The sequence below is a fragment of the Oncorhynchus gorbuscha genome, linkage group LG17 (genome assembly GCF_021184085.1).
Source record: "Oncorhynchus gorbuscha isolate QuinsamMale2020 ecotype Even-year linkage group LG17, OgorEven_v1.0, whole genome shotgun sequence".
Taxonomy (NCBI): Eukaryota; Metazoa; Chordata; class Actinopteri; order Salmoniformes; family Salmonidae; genus Oncorhynchus; species Oncorhynchus gorbuscha.
Genome location: NC_060189.1, coordinates 47,598,403 through 47,623,351, shown reverse-complemented (window position 1 = coordinate 47,623,351; position 24,949 = coordinate 47,598,403). Strand labels below are relative to the sequence as shown.

The 24,949-nt window shown below is 43.4% G+C and overlaps 1 protein-coding gene across 3 annotated transcripts in view; it reads left to right on the top strand.

Moving 5' to 3' along the window:
• LOC124001287 (catenin alpha-2) overlaps nt 1–24,949 on the top strand; it is a 724,530-nt gene that overhangs the window by 133,887 nt on the left and 565,694 nt on the right. For all 3 annotated transcript variants that reach the window (XM_046307950.1, XM_046307952.1, XM_046307951.1), the window contains exons 3-4: nt 12,871–13,066; nt 23,810–23,976. In XM_046307950.1, the coding sequence (XP_046163906.1) occupies nt 12,871–13,066; nt 23,810–23,976 (363 nt within the window). The remainder of the gene's footprint in view (nt 1–12,870; nt 13,067–23,809; nt 23,977–24,949) is intronic.

Below are 24,949 nucleotides of genomic sequence, written 5' to 3'. Positions count from 1 at the left end.
TTGCAAATGAGAACTTGTTCTCAACTAGCCTACCTGGTTAAATAAAGGTGAAATAAAAAAATAAATAAATGGACACCGAAACACATTGAGACGTTATTTTACTGTAATAGAGAAATTCATCTGTCTAACGATACCCTTTTTTATGTCTCAACTAATCCAATTGTGTGCAGAGCAGACGCTGCTAAAACAGGAGTATCAATGAAAAAAATAAATGCTCAGTGTTATCGCGCGCGGCTGTGCCTGTAGCACGTACCTACCGCTAGCAGCATTTTAGCCAAACGCTTTGAGAGTAGCTGTTCAGTCTGTGTTTTATAAATGTGCAATAAGCATAAAACACAATTATATAAGGAATTGGCAACTCCGTCTCATTCTGAGAAGTAAGGTAGGCCACTTGATTTCAAGTTCTGAGCGAAGTGGACAGGCTAGCATGCTGTTAGCAGTTGGAGATGTACAGGAGGGTGTGTTCATAACAATGCAACTCTTAAAGCTAGCAAATAGATCCATGGCTAAACTTGAAATGTAAAGATTAGCTGGTTACTCACTAGCACGTGGCCTTGTGAGATTATTTATGAGACCTGTGTTCATTTTCTATAATACCTGCTATAAGAATCAACCAACCAAATGTATTTACAAAGCCTTTTTTACATCTGCTATACAGCTAGGAAAAACTCCAGAGAAAGGCAGGAACCTAGAAAGAAACCTAGAGAGGAACCAGGGTTGGCCAGTCCTCTTCTGGCTGTGCCGGGTGTAGATTACAAGAGTACATGGCCGTTGGTCATTTTTAGTGAATGTGTATTATGCATGGTTCTGATTAAGTTTGTATCAAAAAGGGCATTTTCATAGACAGACTTCAAAGCCAGATCAGTGATGATTGCAAAAAAAGCAGGTTAAACTATTTTAAGAAAATATTGTAATTATTAGTGGGGCTTATACTGTATTTAGCCTAATTTGACACATCCTGATTTCATTAGATTGCGGTTTCAAATGCTATGCATTTGACCTTTAATTGTACAACAAAGGTTCAAATCTGTCATTCTGCCCCTGAACGAGGCTGTTCCTAGGCCATCATTGAAAACAATCATTTGTTCTTCACTGACTTGCCCAGTTGAATAAAGGTTCAATAAAACTGCAGAGGCGCAGCTTTGTTGTCAGGCTTTTCCTTTTTTTCTGTATCTATTGAATTTCTTCACCTTTTGATTCACCCTTCCAAATTTTTCCCTCCTCATTCGTTGCATGAATATGTTTCTTCGGGGGGCCCCTTCAGGGACAGAGATCAGGATTTGTTGTATCACCTCGTCTATATCTCAGGGTTAAACAAATATTCTTACTGCCTCATCAAGGGAGCACAAGGAGGCGATTTGGCTGGGGTTGGACTTATTTGTTTGCCTTTCATTATGCGTTCTTTTATTCATTACCATTGCGTGGAGTGATATATAAAACATATGTATAGCCACAGTATAGAAGTATAGTCCTCCGGCTACACCAGGGTGCTACCCTACAGAGTGTGGGTGAGGCTACTGTCGACCTTCATTGCAAAACAGTGTGTTTTAATCAATTATTTGGTGACGTGAATATATTTAGAATAGTTTTATCTAAAAAGGATCACTTTTTCAATGTTTTACCATTTTTATTTTTATGAAATTCACTGAGGAGGATGGTCCTCCCCGTCCTCCTTTGAGGAGTCTCCACTGGTACACACACAAATGCATGCACACATTCACCCACACACCAGCAGGCATGTATGCACACACGCACACACGCACACACGCACACACGCACACACGCACACACGCACACACGCACACACACATTCCCTCAGAAATGTAGAAGGTGGCAGTTAGACGTCTCCAGCAAACGGCACCATTTACTACCTATTGTTTCAAAACTCATATAGATGACGATGATCAGTGACAGGAAGAGGTGTTACTTCATCACTGTCTGTCTTCTTCTTTTCTTTGAGGGGCCCCTTATAGAGTGGATAAGTAGTCTCTGACTGACCCTGCACGGAACACACAGATGTCGGATCTGAATTTGATGACTTGTTTGTTCCTGAGAATGGTTCTGCGCGAGTCACTAAAACACGGTTATATTGCAGTTTTCTTCAATCGCTAACGAGCGTCGGTCAATGCTGAAGCAACTTTTTCAAAACCCGTCACCCAGTCTTCATTACCAACACGCATCTTGGCCAAACAGTTCATCTCACCTCCCAAAACTCACTCAAACCACCAAAACACTTCATGTCTCAAAATAAGCTTGTTCGACCATAACACTGGCAACAGCTCTCACTCAGAAAGCGTACATTGTCACTCATAACACACCGACCTAAAGAAAACACTTAACAGGGAGCATTACGTAAGTGATTAACTTTTTTCTCTTTGAAGCTTGAATGATTTGTGTGATGAATCAGTATTTCATGATAGAATAAGAATAGCACCTTTTCACTTTATTGACTGTACTCAAGTATATGTAACAAGAATGAATCAGAAATGCAGCAATTTGCTTCAAAAGCCTTTATTTTTCTATATTTTTGCATATCGTAATTTACTTACGTAAAACAAAAGGTTCCAGGGCTGCAATAATAATTACATCAATAAAAACATCAACAACATGTCTAGTATAACACTCATACTGTACAGTACTGTGAGGGTTCTAGTTCTCATCAACATGCTTTGGATAAAAGCGTCTGCTAAATGGCATATATTATTATTATAATATAACACTCATACTATACAGTACTGTGAGGGTTCTAGTTCTCATCAACATGTATAATATAACACTCATATTGTACAGTACTGTGAGGGTTCTAGTTCTCATCAACATGTATAATATAACACTCATATTGTACAGTATTGTATAATATACAGTACTGTGAGGGTTCTAGTTCTCATCAACATGTATAATATAACACTCATATTGTACAGTACTGTGAGGGTTCTAGTTCTCATCAACATGTATAATATAACACTCATATTGTACAGTACTGTGAGGGTTCTAGTTCTCATCAACATGTATAATATAACACTCATATTGTACAGTACTGTGAGGGTTCTAGTTCTCATCAACATGTATAATATAACACTCATATTGTACAGTACTGTTCTGTTCTCATCAACATGTATAATATAACACTCATATTGTTCTGTAGGGTTCTAGTTCTCATCAACATGTATAATATAACACTCATATGAGGGTTCTAGTTCTCATCAACATGTATAATATACATATTGTACAGTACTGTGAGGTTCTAGTTCTCATCAACATGTATAATATAACACTCATATTGTACAGTACTGTGAGGGTTCTAGTTCTCATCAACATGTATAATATAACACTCATATTGTACAGTACTGTGAGGGTTCTAGTTCTCATCAACATGTATAATATAACACTCATATTGTACAGTACTGTGAGGATTCTAGTTCTCCCTGTGGTGCATTTGGCCACAGGCTCTCATCAACATCACATCTTATGACTTCTCTGACGATGCATCTTGGAAAGTATCTTCTGGAATATCTAATTCAACCCTGGAAGTCTTCAGGAGAAGCGTCTCCACATCCCGCATTCATGGCATCCAGTAAGGTCATAAACCTTCCACCTCCACGCAGAGAAACTCCTCTATTGGGTTTAGGAAGGGAGAGTATGGAGGCAGGAATAGCACTGCCATCCTGGGATGTGTAGTAAACCAGTCTGACTGCAGCAGAGTGGTGGAAAGCCACATTATCCCACACAACAACGACGGTAGGGGAGTTTATTGCCCCTCTCTCCTCCGCTGGCACAAGTCCATTATGCAGGTCATCCGGAAAATAAATTAGCCTCTGTATTTTATGGGCCAATGAGTGGTTTGTGTAGCAGCAAACCATCATTGGAAAGTGCTGCAGACATTGTGATGTTAGCTCCTCTCTGGCCTGGGACATCCAACGGTTCACTCTCTGTCCAATCACATTTCTTCCCCTGTGGCGTGTTTTTGCCAGGTTGAATTCAGCTTCATCCACTAAGATGAATGTGTGTGCAGTTTGCCTGGTTTTGCAGTACTTTACATTAACCATAGCTGTGTATGCAGCCTGTTTGGTTATTGAAGAGACATCTTACCTGGACATATTGATACCGGAGTTCTTTCACACGTTCACCGTTTCTCTCAAAGGGTGCAGTGTACAACTGCTTTCTCCTTGTTTGAGGTTTCTCTGGGACTCTGGCAATTGTCGTTGTGCTGACCATAGTCACATTCCCAAAAGTGATATTGTCTGCCAGCACTCTGTCCCGAACTTCCCGCAGTTTTATTGCGTTGTTTCCAATGACCATGTCAACAATGGAAGTCGGAATCCGCTAAGGACAATGACCGTGTCAACAATGGAAGTCGGAATCCGCTAAGGACAATGACCGTGTCAACAATGGAAGTCGGAATCCGCTAAGGACAATGACTATGGACGTCAACAATGGAAGTCGGAATCCGCAATGGACAATGACCGTGAACAATGGAAGTCGGAATCCGCTAAGGACAATGACCGTGTCAACAATGGAAGTCGGAATCCGCTAAGGACAATGACCGTGTCAACAATGGAAGTCGGAATCCGCTAAGGACAATGACCGTGTCAACAATGGAAGTCTAAGGAATCGACAATGGAAGTCGCTAAGGACAATGACCGTGTCAACAATGGAAGTCGGAATCCGCTAAGGACAATGACCATGTCAACAATGGAAGTCGGAATCCGCTAAGGACAATGACCATGTCAACAATGGAAGTCGGAATCCGCTAAGGACAATGACCGTGTCAACAATGGAAGTCGGAATCCGCTAAGGACAATGACCGTGTCAACAATGGAAGTCGGAATCCGCTAAGGACAATGACCGTGTCAACAATGGAAGTCGGAATCCGCTAAGGACAATGACCGTGTCAACAATGGAAGTCGGAATCCGCTAAGGACAATGACCGTGTCAACAATGGAAGTCGGAATCCGCTAAGGACAATGACCGTGTCAACAATGGAAGTCGGAATCCGCTAAGGACAATGACCGTGTCAACAATGGAAGTAAGGAATGACCGTGTCGACAATGGAAGGACAATGACCGTGTCAACAATGGAAGTCGGAATCCGCTAAGGACAATGACCGTGTCGACAATGGAAGTCGGAATCCGCTAAGGACAATGACCGTGTCAACAATGGAAGTCGGAATCCGCTAAGGACAATGACCGTGTCAACAATGGAAGTCGGAATCCGCTAAGGACAATGACCATATCAACAATGGAAGTCGGAATCCCCAATCCTTTCCCGTGTCAACATTGGAAGTCGGAATCCGCTAAGGACAGTGACCGTGTCAACAATGGAAGTCGGAATCCGCTAAGGACAATGACCGTGTCAACAATGGCAATTTCCCCCTGCCACTCTCCTTTCCCCACCAACCTGTCTCCCTCTCCCTGCCACTCTTCTTTCCCCACCAACCTGTCTCCCTCTCCCTGCCACTCTCCTTTCCCCACCAACCTGTCTCCCTCTCCCTGCCACTCTCCTTTCCCCACCAACCTGTCTCCCTCTCCCTGCCACTCTCCTTTCCCCACCAACCTGTCTCCCTCTCCCTGCCACTCTCCTTTCCCCACCAACCTGTCTCCCTCTCCCTGCCACTCTTCTTTCCCCACCAACCTGTCTCCCTCTCCCTGCCACTCTCCTTTCCCCACCAACCTGTCTCCCTCTCCCTGCCACTCTCCTTTCCCCACCAACCTGTCTCCCTCTCCCTGCCACTCTTCTTTCCCCACCAACCTGTCTCCCTCTCCCTGCCACTCTCCTTTCCCCACCAACCTGTCTCCCTCTCCCTGCCACTCTCCTTTCCCCACCAACCTGTCTCCCTCTCCCTGCCACTCTCCTTTCCCCACCAACCTGTCTCCCTCTCCCTGCCACTCTCCTTTCCCCACCAACCTGTCTCCCTCTCCCTGCCACTCTCCTTTCCCCACCAACCTGTCTCCCTCTCCCTGCCACTCTTCTTTCCCCACCAACCTGTCTCCCTCTCCCTGCCACTCTCCTTTCCCCACCAACCTGTCTCCCTCTCCCTGCCACTCTTCTTTCCCCACCAACCTGTCTCCCTCTCCCTGCCACTCTTCTTTCCCCACCAACCTGTCTCCCTCTCCCTGCCACTCTTCTTTACTCACCAACCTGTCTCCCTCTCCCTGCCACTCTTCTTTACTCACCAACCTGTCTCCCTCTCCCTGCCACTCTTCTTTCCCCACCAACCTGTCTCCCTCTCCCTGCCACTCTCCTTTCCCCACCAACCTGTCTCCCTCTCCCTGCCACTCTTCTTTCCCCACCAACCTGTCTCCCTCTCCCTGCCACTCTCCTTTCCCCACCAACCTGTCTCCCTCTCCCTGCCACTCTTCTTTCCCCACCAACCTGTCTCCCTCTCCCTGCCACTCTCCTTTCCCCACCAACCTGTCTCCCTCTCCCTGCCACTCTCCTTTCCCCACCAACCTGTCTCCCTCTCCCTGCCACTCTTCTTTCCCCACCAACCTGTCTCCCTCTCCCTGCCACTCTCCTTTCCCCACCAACCTGTCTCCCTCTCCCTGCCACTCTCCTTTCCCCACCAACCTGTCTCCCTCTCCCTGCCACTCTCCTTTCTCCACCAACCTGTCTCCCTCTCCCTGCCACTCTCCTTTCCCCACCAACCTGCCTTCCTTGATCCATGTTTCCAAACTAAATCATACGAAGCCGTCCTCTTTTGTCTGTTTGACAACGAGACTGGAAACAGGACACTTGGGTAGGCTTTCAGTTGAAACTGTGTTTGGAATGTTTAAATATTCTGCTGAGATGTTTTTATTTGTTTCAATACGGTTACTGTAGAAATGCACGACATTTGCCATCATTCTGTTTTGAATGTGTTTTTAACAGTTTTGGAAACGTGCTGCAAATATATTGTATGCATTTTGTGTGAAATCAATGAAATAACGATTCACAGTTTGGTCCACATACACTTCTGTTTCGCTGACTGTGGAGAGTTTTGACAACGTGACTTCAATTTTGACCAATGCACGTTAGCGATTGAAAAAACTCTTAACAGTGTTCCCTGATTCATGTCGCCCTCGTTTTGACCAGCTAATAGCCTAACCACCGATCAAGCAACATTTATGGACTAAACGGTCAAGTCCTGTTGCTGCAGAATTAAATTGCTGCGACAATACAGGTCAAATAAGACCCTACATCTGTACTTTCAGATTAAGATGCTAATCGCTCTCTTAAAATACTGTAGCTTCCCTCACAAACCTTCACTGTGTATTTGTCAAGTTGACGCTCGCCATTCTCTTGCTAAGTGAGCCTTGCCGGGGCTGACTATACAGGTTGTGTGTGTGTGTGTGATTGATGTTATTGTAAATTCTCTGTGTGTGTGTGTGTGTGTGTGCATTAGGTTCTTGACTGATGTTAGGTTCTTTGGTTCGGTACCCCCTCCGGAGTTCACAGTGTTCCTTTCATCATTTACACTGCAATGTGTTCCCCACAGACAATGGCAGGGTACTACTGCAGTCACACACTGAGTCTGTGTGTGTGTGTGTGTGTGTGTGTGTGTGTGTGTGTGTGTGTGTGTGTGTGTGTGTGTGTGTGTGTGTGTGTGTGTGTGTGTGTGTGTGTGTGTGTGTGTGTGTGTGTGTGTGTGTGTGTGTGTGTGTGTGTGTGTGTGTGTGTGTGCCGTTGTCTGTAATGACCGGGTAGAACTGCCCCTGCTGTCATCTGAGACATCTCCCCAGTGCTCTATGATACATTTACAGTTTTACAGTTTTACATTTCTCCATACTTAAGTCACTTTTTCAAAACTCTTCACACAGTTCTCCTAACCAACTTTCAGCTTGGCACAGCAGTTCATTTCACATCCGAAATGCACTAAAACTACCAAAACACTTCATACATGTCTCAAATCAACTCTTTCTTCCAGAACACTAGCAAAGGTTGTCACTCAACAAGCACACTTTGTCAATCTTATAAAACAATGACCTAAAAAAGTGGTCGCACTACGCAATGTTTTCTTTTGTAAAATGTCTTTACAAAACAAGAATGACAACTCTCTACTGTTTAGAATTCACTGCAGTATATGTTACAGGAATGAATCAGACATGATTCAATATGCTTCAATATGTTTTATGTCCTTTTTTGGTATTGAGTGATTCCAAAATACAATCATTTGTATAAATGTAAATGTATACACCATCTACCGATGCAGATACAGTAGCAGCACTAGTCAAACCTGTCTTCTGCATCTGGCCACAGGTTCTCATCCACATCACATCTTATGTCATCTTGGGCAATACAACTAGGAAATAATATTTTCGCCTGGTCCATCCCTGGCAATCTCCTGCAGATATGTCCAGGCATCCAGCATTCATTACGTCCAGGAGGGACATTTTGATCATGTGGATGGTGGTCATAAACCTTCCACCTCCATGAGGAAAACAATTCCTCTATGGGGTTGAGGAATGGAGAGAATAGTGAGAGGAAAAGTGGCACCATCCTGGGATGGGCTGCAAACCACTCAGTCCCGAATCTCTGTAGGTTTTAGGCCATTGTTTCTGTTGCTCATGTAACGATTGCAGTTTCCTGCACAGCAGTGAAAATCGTACCTCTCCTGCCTGTGGGAGGTAACCGTTGGGTCCTAAGCAGAAATACAAAAACGATTACACACAAGTGGGTTTCGGAGTTTTTGCTCAATTTTCTTCTGTAATGTGCGGTTCCGTCAGATGCCCTTGCAGAATGCACATCCTACCTGTTGTTTTGCCAAAAATGTCTCACAATAAATGCCACTGTTGTAGATTTGGCTGCACTCTCAGACCAGCCTCTCTCATCGATAGCTCATGATTTATTACACGATCAATTATAGTGGCCCTAATCTCACCTGAGACTACAGCTCTTGATCTTCCTCTCAGTCTTCTTCCACCACGCGTACGTACTCCTCTCCCTCCTCCCAGCCACTCTTCTATCCTCGGTCAGCCGCTTCTCTATCTCTGGCTGGGTCCATGTTCACATCACAGTACAGCATTATTCCTAAGATGTCCCCGTTTATATAGACGGTAATGCAATTGAAAGACTAACACCTGGGTAGGTGTTTCAGCTACAATGGGAATCAGCTGTCTAATTGTTTTGATAGTTTTTCATTTTTTAGATTTGTAATGTATTCAATTTTGCGTTATCTTAGGTTTTGAGCTTAAGTTGAACAGTTCTGAAAAGAGCATGTAAACATGTGCAAATTGGACTGTAGGTACATAGAGTTTAGGTGGTGGTTGCGGTCTGAGTGAGAAATGAATTCATGAAATTTGAAAGATGTAGCCATTTGAAAGCATTTTGTGGCAAAGCAATGAAAAATGATCCACACTTTTGCCCACGTAGGCTGCTGTCGTGCTCACTGTGGGACGACTTTTGCAAAAGTGACCTAAGTATTGAGAAACGGATCCTAGCGATTTGTAAAAAAACAAACAAACAAACAAACAAAAACATACTGTAAGTAGCAATAACGTATTCAATTCTAAGCAGCAAGTCTTGAAACAGAAATATGTTGCTTACTACATGATGAACCAACTCCATCTGGCTGTCAGTTTGTATTGTATTCACAAACAGAGCAGGACAGAACAATACGCCCAATGAAAGTACCATGACGGGATCAAGAAGCAATCAGATCATTCAGTACAGATGACATGAGAGTTTGCTTTCAGTTACTCACCTTGATGAATAAAGCTGAATGATGATGATACACATAGGAAACACAATGACGTCCACATAGGATGCGATGATCGGTAGTGTGTGTGTGTGTGTGTGTGTGTGTGTGTGTATAAGTATGTGTGTGTGTGTATAAGTATGTGTATGTGTGTGTGTGTGTGTGTGTGTATAAGTGTGTGTGTGTGTGTATAAGTGTGTGTGTGTGTGTGTGTGTATAAGTGTGTGTGTGTGTGTGTGTGTATAAGTATGTGTGTGTGTGTATGTGTGTGTGTGTGTATAAGTATGTGTGTGTGTGTGTGCACACGTGTGTGCGCCCCCTGCGTGCTTGTGTCCCCACCCAGTTGACAGGAAGTGACAGACACCTAAAATATGAATGACTGTAGTGTCTTGCCTGTTCCCTCTATCTGTACCTCCCTTCTACCCCGACTGGACTCCATTCTGAATACTTCCTTCCTCAATAACACTGGCAGAGAGAGAGACCGAGACCGCCGCCACAAGGGCCATTTGTGTTCTGCTTTGACTCCATTTCTCAACAGGCAACGGATTTATCCAGACTCCTTTAATGGAGCTTCATGAATCTTTTGCAGGGAGCCAATAAAGAATCATGTCGGCTGAGGCTCTCTTCGGAGTCCCGGGTTTGCTCGGGTTGGCTTGCCTTTGCTCCGGGCTGGGTGATTTAAATGTAGCCTCATGATCGTCAAATACTGTCTAAATTACTTTTAGAGTAAAATTACTCTAATATTTTTTTTAAAAATTGTCTTCGAGTAAATGGCTCACTTTAGGATTTATTAAGAGGCTGACAATTCCTGCTTGTTACTTTGTCTGCCAGACTTTGTCTTCAAATGGGTAAAAAGTGAACTGGCCTGTAGGCTTCTAACTTCAGGGGCAAAGGGGCATTCTGGGATCATTTTCATCTCATGGATGGTCAGTTCTTGCATCCACACATTTAAGTGTTTTTTCATTTCTGCAGTTCCATCCTATCAAACTGGTAAAAGGTTAACTGGCCTGTAGGACTCTAACTTCAACATTTCAATGACAGACTGAAAGCAGCAGCTTCATTGCTGAAATGCGGGCTGTTTCGAGACCTAGTTTCCCTAATTTGTTTGCAGTGCATGAATCCAACCTGAAAGCATGTCTCTTAACAATTTTTTTTGTGTTTCAATTTACTCCTAGTATTTAGCAGCTGAAAATGATATGCAGTGTTGTCCTGAGGCAAAGCCAGGCCCAGCTTAACCACAGCGAGCCCCACTACACTCTCAGAGCGAATGAGAAGCTAGCTAACGCGTAGGGAGACCCAACAGCTGTTTCCTTGGATGGCTGTTAGCTTGTCTCTCGCCCTGTGTGGGAAGCTCAGCTCATTTCGCCTCCATTTCGGCGCGGTAATTGTGCGACGTGGCTCCATTACCGAAACCAAAAGGCAGAACCCGGAAGCTAGAAACACCCCCACAGCCCCTCTCAGTGGACTTGTGGTAGCGTTGACTCGAATGAACGCGTGTACGCTTGTACACGCTCCTCATGCTTGCCTGGAGCCAAACTTGAGGGTCCAATTTGATTTGCAGTCCTGCTCCTCGATTTACCCGCAAGCAGGTTTTGGCAAAGCAGGCCCCAGACTGCAGCACATTTACAAGGAAATGGCTCACTTCCTCACCCTCTAGTGCTTTAGCTGGGCACGTTTAGTGCTTCAGGATGCCTTTTCTGTTGAATACTCTGTGTCTCACTCCAAACAGGCTTTACTGGTAGAGTAGCAGTTTGAGAACCAACATCCAACCAAACCAAGTCTGGTGTTTCTAATTGACTGCACAGTTTCACAAGAACAGAGAGGTACTGCCTGAATCTGTCTAATAAGTTTTTAGTTTTTACCAAACAGGTCAAAGTAGAGCACTAGATATTGAAAAAAAAAAAAAAATATATATATATATTTCACCTTTATTTAACCAGGTAGGCTAGTTGAAAACAAGTTCTCATTTACAACTGCGACCTGGCCAATATAAAGCAAAGCAGTGCAACAAAAACAACACAGAGTTACACATAAACAAACGTACAGTCAATAATACAATAGAAAAAGTCTATATACAGTGTGTGAAAATGAGGTAGGATAAGGGAGGTTAAGGCCAAAAAAATAGGCCATAGTGACAAAATAATTACAATATAGCAATTAAACACTGGAGTGATAGATGTGCAGAAGATAAGTGTGCAAGTAGAGATACTGGGGTGCAAAGGAGCTCAACAAATCAAATAAATAACAGTATGGGGATGAGGTAGGTAGATGGATGGGCTATTTACAGATGAGCTATGTACAGGTGCAGTAGTCCCTGAGCTGCTCTGACAGCTGGTGCTGTCAGACAGCTAGCCAGGGAGATATGAGTCTCCAGTTTCAGTGATTTTTTTGCAGTGAGTTCCAGTCGTATTGGGACTATAGGGAGACATTTGGGACTCATTTTATTACGTAACGATATGACTTTTTATCGCTCACACAATTGGGCTGTTTTTATCACCCTTCTAACATGCTGGGATTATTTGCGTGCATCCTTAAATGTCCCCTACACACTGTAGCAGGGAACAAGGGGAACATCATTTAATTGTCATACTGCACAGGAGTCTCCATTTTTTGAAGGGATGTCACCTTTCCGGGCACACTCTAGCACACTTCGTCAATGCCTTGTGACGGCGTGCCTCCTGAAATGCTCACGACGACGTGTTTTAGCTGGATGGAAAAAGGCGATGAAATGCATTCAAACTGTACGAGACATCTTTCAATGTTTCTTGCTCCAGGAGAGCCTTCGATGTGTCCTCCTCCTTTATGGTCTGTTGAGATTACTGTGTAAGACGTGTCGTGCTTTTCAATTGGTGGATCAATCAGCAGCGTATCCCACAGGTCAATGAATTAGCAGCCGCTGTACAAGAGCGCTGTGTAACGATAACACGAGCATTAGTTATCCATACCGTTGTCAGTCCCTCGACCCTTTCGGGCATCTGTCGTTTTGTTCCTTTAGACTTACCGTAGGTGGGCTACGGGAGCCACCGTACCTTGGATAAAATATGCGGTTATGCTAGCTCACGAACGCGAGGAGGTCAGAGTTGTAGCTGATAACAAAGAACCAAGTTGTAGCCATTGTTTTACAAAGAACCAGGTTTCGTTCGTCCTACATAACGGCATCAGTACCCGTGCTAACCCTCTCCCCCTCCGTCCGTCAGGTGACCACCCTGGTGAACACCAGCAACAAAGGGCCCAGCAGTAAGAAGAAGGGGCGCTCCAAGAAGGCCCACGTGCTGGCCCTGTCCGTGGAGCAGGCCACGCAGAACTTCCTGGAGAAGGGCGAGCAGATCGCCAAGAACAGCCACGATCTCAAGGAGGAGCTCATCCTCGCCGTGGAGGACGTCCGCAAGCAAGGTATGTCTGCACTGGGACACCATACCATGTTGTACTCTTGCGTTTAGAGATATATGAATCCGTTAAATGGGACGGCAAGATGAAGAGAGCCAATGTACTCACAGGGACACCATACTTGTACTCTTCTGGTGTATACAGTCCATAGAATGTGACAGCAAGCTCTCCAGAGCCCAGTGTGTATTCTGGTTCCCATCCGAAACTGCTGTAACATTATGTATTAGGAGCTTGAAAGGCGCCTGCATCCTTCCACCCCCTTTGGAGGTCTTCCCATTCATGTTTCAGAAGAACTTGGAGAACTAAAGGGAGAATCCCAGCTTGAATATTCCCCCATGTGTGTACTTTTATTTCCTTCAAACATAAAAAGAGTCCTACTTTTGAATGATATTTTCTCTCACTGAGCCTTAAGTCACCTTGTCCGTCTGTAAACCTGGCTTTATCATGCTCTAACTGTCTCGCTTCCACACACGCTCGCATACCCTAGCCCCATGTTAAAACCCTCAGCGTTGTGTGGAGTCTGCCAGGCTGAAAGCTTAGTCTGACTCTGGTGTATTTCTAAGGCTCTTGCCCAGGTGGGTCCCAGCAGGGGCCCTCAATGAAAAAGCACTAGCATTGGCAGGGATCTCCCCCTCTCTCTCTCAATTCAATTCAATTCAATTCAAGGGCTTTATTGGCATGGGAAACATGTGTTAACATTGCCAAAGCAAGTGAGGTAGACAACATACAAAGTGAATATATAAAGTGAAAAACAACAAAAATGAACAGTAAACATTACACATACAGAAGTTTAAAAACAGTAAAGATATTACAAATGTCATATTATATATATATATATATTCAATGTACAAATAGTTAAAGGACACAAGATAAAATGAATAAGCATAAATATGGGTTGTATTTACAATTCTTTGTTCTCTCTCTCTCTCTCTCTCTCTCTCTCTCTCTCTCTCTCTCTCTCTCTCTCTCTCTCTCTTTCTCTGCATGAAAATTCCCCTCCTTCTTTTCCTCTCTTCAATCCCAACAAACAATGTCTGGAGTCAGGCAAATTGCGTCACTCTTCAAGCATACACTTAGCAATCTCGCTTTCTAGTACATTTAATCGTAGGCAATTTACCGCGGTAGCTGTCGAGCTGTGGAGGAGAAGGTGTTGTGTTTGAACCCAGACCTTGCTTATCAGTCTCGTGATATGTTTTTAACTTGGAAATGAATTAGGCTAGATTCCCTTGCTGAATAAAATGTCAGTACAGAATAGCGTAAGTGTACTATTTTACAGCAGGCTATCTGCTTCAGAGTACAGTTTTTGCATTCTTTAATTTCATCGTTTAGGGCTCACTGGACCCAAGCAGACATATCATTTCCCATTTGAATACCTGTCAGGTTTTCCATAACTCAGTTATTTACTGTCATTACATTTGACAGTGGGCCCTTCTTCAGGAACTTGGCACTATCCTCCTCTTCTATTGGAGCAGACCATCAGACTGTTAAATAGTCCCCAATAGCCGCCCCCCGCCCAGTACCCTGCACTAAAAAATGTGCGTTGGGTGTGTAACCCATGTGGTCGTCCTCCCACGCAGCCATCGGCATCAATAAACAAGGGATATTGTCTAAATGAGACACATTTACTCGTCCTTAAAAACAGCCCTATAGCCTAACACATTACAAAACCACTCTTCCTTGTGTTTTGATGTGTATAATTACACACTGTAGCCTATTGTTTTATACGTTTTTACTTCCTAAAATAATAATTGTCCACCTCACGGTTCAGCTGTCGGAGATTTGAGCACTAAATGCACCAACAATACTAACAACGGTATGCTGTAATAACAATGATCAAATAAATTATTATAAATATTATTACTATTTATTTTTTCCTAAATTGCATCCTACCTGAATAGCGAGTTGCAGCGCCAACATTTTTCACATCTTTGCCCACTACAATATTGAAACTTGTTTATGTGGAGGACATTCCCCTTGTAGGCTTTTTACTATGGGCATACTCTTTCACTTTCGTTTTACTATGATGAAAAAGACCTCCATCTTTGCAAACAGTGGCCCAAGGCTCCTCTCTCACTCTCTCTCCTCAGCAGTGTGCATGTTAGGCAGTGGGCAAGGAGTGAGAGAATGATGCTGAAGTGTTGAAATCCGGATATACTGTATAATGTGCAGCCCTGAGCAATTTTATTTGGCTGCTTTTAATACATTTTATCGGCCAAAAGCTGGCAATTACCGGCTAATGGAAACTCTGGTCCAATGTTACAGTGCCTTCAGAAAGTATTCATACCCCTTGACTTATTCCACAGTTTACTGTGTTACAGCCTGAATTCAAAATGAATTAAATAGATATTTTTCTCTCCCCATCTACACACAATACCCCATTATGTAATCTTTGCAAATGTATTGAAAATGATATACAGAAGTATCTAATTTACATATGTATTCACGCCCTGCAGTCAATCATTTTTAGGATCACCTTTGACAGCGATTACAGCTATGAATTTTTCTGGGTAAGTCTCTAAGAGTTTATCACACCTAGATTATGCAACATTAGCAAGCAAAAACTAAAGCAGGAAGCACCGGTGACTCGGTCGATAAAAAAAGTGGTCAGATGAAGCAGATGCCAAACTACAGGACTGTTTTGCTCTCAAAGACTGGTGTATGTTCCGGGATTCATCCAATGGCATTGAGGAGTACCCCACATAGTCAATGGCTTCATCAATAAGTGCATTGATGATGTCATCCCCACAGTGACTGTACACACATACCCCAACCAGAAGCCATGGATTACAGGCAACATCTGCACTGAGCTAAAGGGTAGAGCTGCCACTTTAACTTCTTGATGCACCCATCCCGTTAGCGGGATCATTTTCGTCAACCACCGCTGAATTGCAAAATGCCAAATTCAAATTAAATTACTAAAAATATTAAATTTTCATGAAATCACAAGTACAACATAGCAAAACACAGCTTAGCTTGTTGTTAATCCACCTGGTGTGTCAGATTTCAATAAAGCTTTTCGGCAAAAGCATACAAGCGTTTATGTAAGGACATCTCTCTCAGTAGACAAACATATTACAAACAGCTAGCAGCCAAGTAGATTGGTCACGAATGTCAGAAAATCAATAAATTAAATTGCTTACCTTTGATGATCTTCGGATGTTTGCACTCACGAGACTCCCAGTTACACAATATTTATGGAACAAAAGGAACATTTATTATTTTTATATCCAAAATACCTCCATTTGGTTGGCGCGTTATGTTCAGAAATCCACAGGCTCGAGCGGTCACGACATCGCAGACAAATTCCAAATAGTATCCGTAATGTTAGTAGAAACATGTCAAACGTTTTTTATAATCAATCCTCAGGTTGTTTTTACAATATATAATCGATAATATATCAACCGGGACTGTAGCTTCTTCAATTGGAGAGAGAGTGAAAATGGCTGCTCCAAGCTGTTGCGCATGCAAAACTCTGCTGGCACCCAGCCATACAATGACGCGATGTGATTTTTTGCGATAATTTTTCAAAATAAAAGCCTGAAACTATGTCTAAAGACTGTTCACACCATGGGGAAGCCATAGGAAAAGGAATCAAGTTGATATCCCTTTAATTGGAGCAAAGGCAGTCTATGGAACATGGAACTTTCAAAATAGAAGCCTCTTCTGGGTTGGATTTTCCTCAGGTTTTTGCCTGCAATATCAGTTCTGTTATACTCACAGACAATATTTTGACCGTTTTGGAAATTTTAAAGTGCTTCCCCATGGTATGAACACTTATTTTTTTCTTAAAACTGCATTGTTGGTTAAGGGCTTGGAAGCTGTAAGGTCTACCTACACGTGTTGTATTCGGCGTGTGTGACAAATACATTTGGATTTGATTTGCCAGTTATTATTTTCAAAATTCTTTGAGCTCTGTCAAATTAGTTGTTGATCATCGCTAGAAAACCATTTTCAGGTCTTGCGATAGATTTTCAAGTAGATTTAAGTAACATCTCTAACTCGGCGACTCAGGAACATTCAGTGTCTTCTTGGGAAGCAACTCCTGTGTAGATTTGCCATTGTGTTGTAGGTTATTGTCCTGCTGTAAGGTGAATTCATCTCCCAGTGTCTGGTGGAAAGCAGACTGAACCAGGTTTTCCTATGATTTTGCCTGTACTTATCTACATTCCGTTTATTTATTTTTCTCAAAAACTCCCCTGTTCTTAACGATTACATTTTTTGCAGTTTTACTTTATTGCCTTGTTGCAAACAGGATGCATGTTTTGGAATATTTGCATTCTGTTCAGGCTTCTTTCTTTTCACTCTGTCATTTAGGTTCGTATTGAGGAGTAACTACAATGTTGTAGTCACAGCCATTATACTCTGTAACTGTTTTAAAGCCACCGTTGGCATCATGGTGTAATCCCTGAACGGTTTCCTTACTCTCCAGCAACTGAGTTGGGAAGAAAGCCTGTATCTTTGTAGTGACTGGGTCTATTAATACACCATCCAAAGTGTAAGTAATAACTTCACCATGCTTAAAGGGTTATTCAATGTCTGCTTTTAAATGTATGCCCCATCTACCTCTTTGCAGGGCATTGGAAAACCTCCCTGGTGTTTGTGGTAGAACCTGTGTTTGAAATGTACTGCTCAATTGAGCTTGCAAGTAGATAGTGAGAAATAGTTGGCCTAATATTACATGATTAAATCTGTGAAATGAATCAGTAGGCCTAATATTACATGATTAAATCTGTGAAATGAATCATTAGGCCTAATATTACATGATTAAATCTGTGAAATGAATCATTAGGCCTAATATTACATAATTAAATCTGTGAAATGAATCAGTAGGCCTAATATTACATAATTAAATCTGTGAAATGAATCAGTAGGCCTAATATTACATAATTAAATCTGTGAAATGAATCAGTAGGCCTAATATTACATAATTCAATCTGTGAAATTAATCAGTTGGCCTAATATTACATAATTAAATCTGTGAAATTTATCAGTTGGCCTAATATTGGCTTAGCCCCTTCAGCTGAAACATGTGCCACCGCACCTTTAGTTTTATGTCCCTATATAAAAATACACCAAACTGCTGAATAATTTGACCTTCGAGAAGATAGAGGATGCTTCCCAAATGGAACCCAGTTCAGTCCCTGGTCAAAAATAGTGCACTATATAGGGAATAGGGTGCCATTTGGGAAACATCTTAATTGGTTTAATTGGCTCAATAACATCCCATCCAAAATGTTCACTAATTAATGGTTTGTTTTGGCCCCCTTGAAGTGGCATTTTCCTCCTCTGCCCTTCAAAAGACAGTAAACAGCAAAGGGTTAATATGAGTTATTTGAAAGTGGGTTTGAAGCCCAGAGGAGAAAACAACATATTTTTCATTTGCTCTTGCACACTCTATCGCCTCCCCCTGCGTCTCATTTGGGTGGTGCTGGATTTGTCCAAGCCGGTCTAGTCGAAACCCTCTCCGTTCTATGCAAATCAGATTCTATACATACAACTTTCTCAAAATTCACAGGCTTTCCAGAAATTCCTGTTGAAATATTTTTGAAATCAGGAGGGAATAAGCAGGAAATATACAGGAAATATACAGGAAATGCACTACCGTCGTTGTAGCCTTGCCTCTACCAACCATTTCACACACACATCCTTGGCCCCATTACGAACTTACCCAAGCCTAGCATGTCTGCTGACTTTTCTATCCGAGGAAATACTGTATTGCTTTGTTTTGGTGTTTGGTTTACTTTAAAGTGTTCGGAATTGAAGTACAATGACTCATCATATGCAGACACAAACCCTCTAAATCACACTAAAGTTTCGGGGAGCGTTTTACCGAGCGTAGACTGTCGTGTTTTGGCTTTCCGATATCCCAAAATCCAAAATCTCATTTCCCAGTGGTTAAGCGCTCGGCGGGTCAGAGTAATGGGGCGATCAGACGTTCCCTCTCTCTCTCTTGATGGATTGGAAGCAGAAGGAGACGTGTGTGTGTGTGCGTATGTGTAAGAGAGGGAAAGAGTTGTACATTCCTCTGATTGATACCCCATTAAAAGCTCGTGCCCTGGCCCTGGTTTTGGAGAACGCAACGATCCTGAGATGTTTTACTCCACAGTCGCGCAACATTAATGCTTTGATTGTCCGTGGGCGGTAGCACCTCCGCCTCCGCAGTGTCGGAACACCATATAGGCCGTAGAGGCTTGTGGAAGGGCCGTGATTCCATCGTTTGTAAACAGGTCACGCCGATAAGCCTGTGGGCCCAATACAACCCTCGCCGATCTCCAACGTGTATCACTGCGCCTCATCAAATAGTGCTCTGTTATCTATCGTCTTGGGAACGTTTCTTTTCAGGGTGGCAAATGCCACCTATGAAGTCACTTATAGTTGTTTTCCCGCCTGCAAGTCAAGTCCCCTTCAACGACTGAATGGAGTTCAATGAGCCCTGGCTCGAAGGTGATGTTTTCCTTCGTTCGGAATTGGATTGTACTGCATGTTCAATACTCAGATCAGCAGAAAGAGAAGTGGTGGCTTACCACCGGCAGCTGTTGCACACACATTCATCATCCATCCGGCTCTCACCTCTACAGTTTCCTCACATTTCATAGTGTGCACTGCAGACAGACTTGACACTGTTGTTGCGGAGCCATTCCAGATCCATGAACTGCAATTCCTCACTGAGCTTTGATCAAAGTTTCCACTTGTGCCCTTGTTAAGCCATGAGTGAGGGAGAAAGAGTGTGAATGAGAGAACTGGAATTGAAGGAACACTGACATGGAGAAACAGGGAAAGAGGGAGTGGACAGACGAGCCAGAGAGAGCGTGTGTGTGTGTGTGTGTGTGTAGGTGTGTAAGTGTGTGTGTCCCACATGTGCTCCCAAGGATGAAGCAGACTTGTGGAGGTCTACAATTTATTTTCTTGGCTGATTTCTTTTGATTTTCCCATGATGTCAAGCAAAGAGCCACTGAGTTTGAAAGTAGGCCTTGAAATACATCCACAGGTACACGTCCAATTGACTCAACTTATGTCAATTAGCCTATCAGAAGCTTCTAAAGCCATGGCATAATTTTCGGGAATTTTCCAAGCTGTTTAAAGGCACAGTCAACTTAGTGTATGTAAACTTCTGACCCACTGGAATTGTGATACAGTGAATTATAAGTGAAATAATCTGTCTGTAAACAATTGTTGGAAAAATTACTTATGTCATGCACGAAGTAGATGTCCTAACCGACTTGCCAAAACTATAGTTTGTTAATGAGAACATTTCAACTGTATGTATGCCTGTGTGTCCCTTGAATATGTATGTGTGTGTTCACACTTGACCTTTTACTGTTAATGGGAAAGCTCTCTCTTCGTGAGGAAACAAATCAATCAGACTCAATCCCTGGCTGCCAATGGGACCAGGAAGAACTAGCTATCTGACCTTGAGCTACAGGACAGGACAGCAGACCCAGTCACACCCCAGTGGGAGGGAACAGAAATCTCCACAGTCCACATCACATTATGTCCCATTATAAGGTATAGACTACAGCAATGTGCCCGAGTGAAAAGTAGTGCACTATAAAGGGGATGGAGTGCCATTTGGGAAGCGGACAGTGAGAGAGGATATTGCTGACACTGACAGGCAACTATTTTAGGAGATTAGAGTCGTAAATGGTGTCTGATTCTCTATTCGATGACTAATTCATGACAGTAACAGTCCTTTATTGAAGGATCAACCACTACTTTGAATGTACGTTTGTTCGTGTCTTTTGAAGTTATATAGTCACAAGGAACAGTGTCAAGAACTACCATACGTGGCGCTTTTAAACTGAACGCCCACTTCCAGTTCACCCGTTTTAGGTTCACACCGCCTGAAGATCATAGTGGCATTTTATTTGTTTTGCGTCTGGAGTAAAAGGGAAAAGATGGTTAATGTTCTCACTCAGTTTTTATGGAGGATTCCGACTGGCAAATGGAACAGGAGCCAACAGGAGTACTGTGTGGAAAGAGACGTCCTTGCCAATAAACCCTTTTAGCTGAAGGTTATTTTAACAGTGTGCAGCTCGAGCCCCCATCAAACCTATAATCTTGTCTCGAACCCTCTGAGTCCTATCGTCCAATCGTCTCCTCTATCGCCTCTCATCTCCTCCTGATTAAATTATGGAAGCTGATTTCAGACTGCGGGGATTCACTAAGCCCACCAAACTGTCACTGTCACACACGCACACACGTACACTCACATACACACACACACACACACATACACACTGCCTGCCTCGTCACCGGTTATGATGACTCACTTAAAAGTGTGTGTGTGTGTGTGTGTGTGTGTGTGTGTGTGTGTGTGTGTGCTTGCTTCTCTGTTTATGATCTATGGATTTATCTGTACTTTTTATCAGGTGACATAAGCCACTGATTCCCCCCCTTGGGCTTTAAGGAGAGGCAGTCAATGTAATCAGTCTGTGGTTTATGAATGAGAAGGCCTCAGACAGAGAGAGCATTCCCTAGTGAGACAAGCTCGATTTCTGTCTGAGGTTAGACTGTTCCCATATCTGTCTGTGCTGGTGTCACAATGACAATTAGAGTTGGCAAGGCAGCACAAACAGATCTAGGATCAGTCCAGTCTGAGGTGACTCCAAATGACCTCTCTTGATCCACAGACTGGGGTTTACATGGGAGCCACTGCGGGATATACCACTAGTGCCAGCAGAAATAACTGCACTCACTGTAGGACTATACTATGGCTTTCCCTTACATGAACCAAGATGGTTTGCATTTTAACTGTCATACTGAATACTTGTTATCCAAGGTAGACAAATACGATGTACAGATAAAGTGTGATAAAGGGAAACACACGAACACAACTCCTCCTCTGCTCTCTGTTCTCTCTATGGATTCCACATGGTTTCCTGGGATACGTCACTAGCACCTCCGGCCTCCTGTGGTGGTGTGGGCCATGCAGGAGGAGGTTACTGCTATGCAACCACCACCACAGGGCTCAAACAGGGATCTTTTCAGCTCACCTCCACCACTCAGGGAGAAACCAAATGGTTCCCTGGTTTCCTACCGCGTTGATGTGATGTAGATTAAGATTGCGACACACTGCAAACACGGAGAGAAGTTCAGGCTAGGAAGTCTGCACTTAATGCTAAGCATGTGCAATACAACACGTAAAATCTGGTGTCGATACATGCACATGGGAATACAGAAAGTATTCGCACACCCCTTTTCATTTTTCAACATGTAGTTGTTACAGTGATATTTATTAAAATGTATTTAATTGTCACTAGACAAAATTTACGAAAAATGAAACACTAATATATCTTAATTCGATAAGTATTCAACCTCCTGAGTCAATAGCACACTGCAAAATGCCAAACAAACTCAAATTCCAAAACAAAACCACGTGTCCATGCAAGCCATTTGTTTATTTGAAAAAAAAATGCTCGCATAAACTGTTAAATCCATTTGTGATTATTATGAAGTATCACTTGTGTGTCCCAATCCTCATATTACTTTTGCATTGGTCTTCCAACAGCATGCTGGAGGAAACAGTGCATTAGCCACTCTAACTGAATAGGTTATATTCAGTAGCTTATATCCCCGGAATAGCCCCCTGTCTCCCCTAATCTGTATCGGATGTGCTCATAAATGCGCTGCTACTCATGGAATGTTTCAGAGATCTCAAGTTGTGACGCTGCGTGCATTTCATCAAATGCTCTCAGTCAAAACAACCATAATTTAAAAAACTCAAGCATACCCATAACATGATGCAGCCACCACCATACTTGAAGAGAGGTACTCAGGGATGTGTTGGGTTGGGTTGGAATATTTGTATTCTGTACAGGCTTCCTGCTTTTCACTCTGTCAATTAGGTTAATATTGTGGAGTAACTACAATGTTGTTGATCCATCCTCAATTTTCTGCTATCACAGCCATAAACTGTTGCAAAGTCACCATTAGCCTGAGAAGTTTCCCTCCTCTCCGGTAATTGAGTTAGGATTGACACCCGTATCTTTGCAGTGACTGGGTGTATTGATACACCATCCAAATTGTAATAAATAACTTCACCATGCTCAAGTGGATATCCAATGCCTGCTTACCAACCCTTCTTTGCGAGGCATTGGAAAACCTCCCTGGTCTTTGCTGTTGAATCTGTGTTTGAAATCCACTGCTCAACTGAGGGACCTATATGTGTGGGTGCAGAGATGAGGTAGTCATTCAAAAAAACATGTTAAACCCTATGGGAAGTGAAAGTAGATAAGGGTTAAGCCTGTTAAAACAGAAAGAGCTTGACGAATAAGTTTAGGAATTCATTCCCACCGATTAAGGTAAGGGGTTAAGGTTTGGGAAGAGTTTAAAACAGAAACAAATTAAATAAGTGCCTAGTGCTGAACCTGCGATCCTTGGAACCCGAAGTGCGTGGTTTAGCCCTTCCTCTATATCCCCATCCACAACACCCTAGCAAGCCGCGAGCCTACTAGATGGTAATACATGCTCACGTTGCCCCTAGTGGACTCTATTGAAGGCTTCTCCCGATGTCCTGGGGACCTGGAAGAACCTGGAAGAATGTTGAATACTGAAGTCTATCTGGTGTGATGTTTCTGCTGACCCACCTCCAACCTCAGTCACATCTCTCTCTCTCTCTCTCTCTCTCTCTGTCTCTCTGTCTCTCTGTCTCTCTGTCTCTCTGTCTCTCTGTCTCTCTGTCTCTCTGTCTCTCTGTCTCTCTGTCTCTCTGTCTCTCTGTCTCTGTCTCACCCTGATCTCCCTCTGCAGGTGATTCAATGCGCGTGGCCTCCCAGGAGTTTGCTGACGACCCTTGCTCCTCAGTGAAGCGAGGCACCATGGTGAGGGCTGCCCGCGCCCTGCTCTCCGCCGTCACCCGCCTGCTCATCCTCGCCGACATGGCCGATGTCATGAGGTTGCTGGCCCACCTGAAAATCGTAAGCAACTCTATAACTATGTCCTTTTGCTCTTCTTCACTGATACAAGGGACACATCTCCATTGCCTTAAGAGGCATCCACCCCTTGTCTCGTCCGGAATGGACAACACTGGACTATTGAGATTGAGATGCACCCCATCCCATGGGATTTATTCTGAAGTGATGGTGAAGTTTGTGCGTTGTCACCCCATGCTGCCAATGGTTTGATTAAGAAACTGAGGTGGAACTCATGCATCTGAGTACAAACCTTGGTCTAGGACCCTATCATACAAAGTCTGACAAAGTTACTCTTGAGTAACCTCTTAACTTTTGTTCAAACGCTGTGAACGACGGTGGCCTTTAAAAAGGCTGTTTGAAGTCGCTGTCGGTTAGTCTGCATATCTTGAAACGAGCCGCAGAGAGGCTCCCCTACCAGCTACAAAGTCAGCTGGCCTTTGTAGATAGACCCAGCAGGACACACACACACACACACACACACACACACACACACACACACACACACACACACACACACACACACACACACACACACACACACACACACACACACACACACACACACACACACACTCCAACCCATGTAGAGTTTCAGGGTGAGCCAACCACTACTCTACCAAATTACACACACACACACACACACACACACACACACACACACACACACACACACACACACACACACACACACACACACACACACACACACACACACACACACACACACACACACACACACACACACACACACACACACACACCCCTGTAGAGTTTCAGGGTGAGCCAACCACTACTCTACCAAATTCCACACACACAATCACACACACACACACACAAACACCCAACCCCTGTAGAGTTTCAGGGTGAGCCAACCACTACTCTACCAAATTCCAGACACACAACACACACACACACACACACACACACACACACACACACACACACACACACACACACACACACACACACACACACA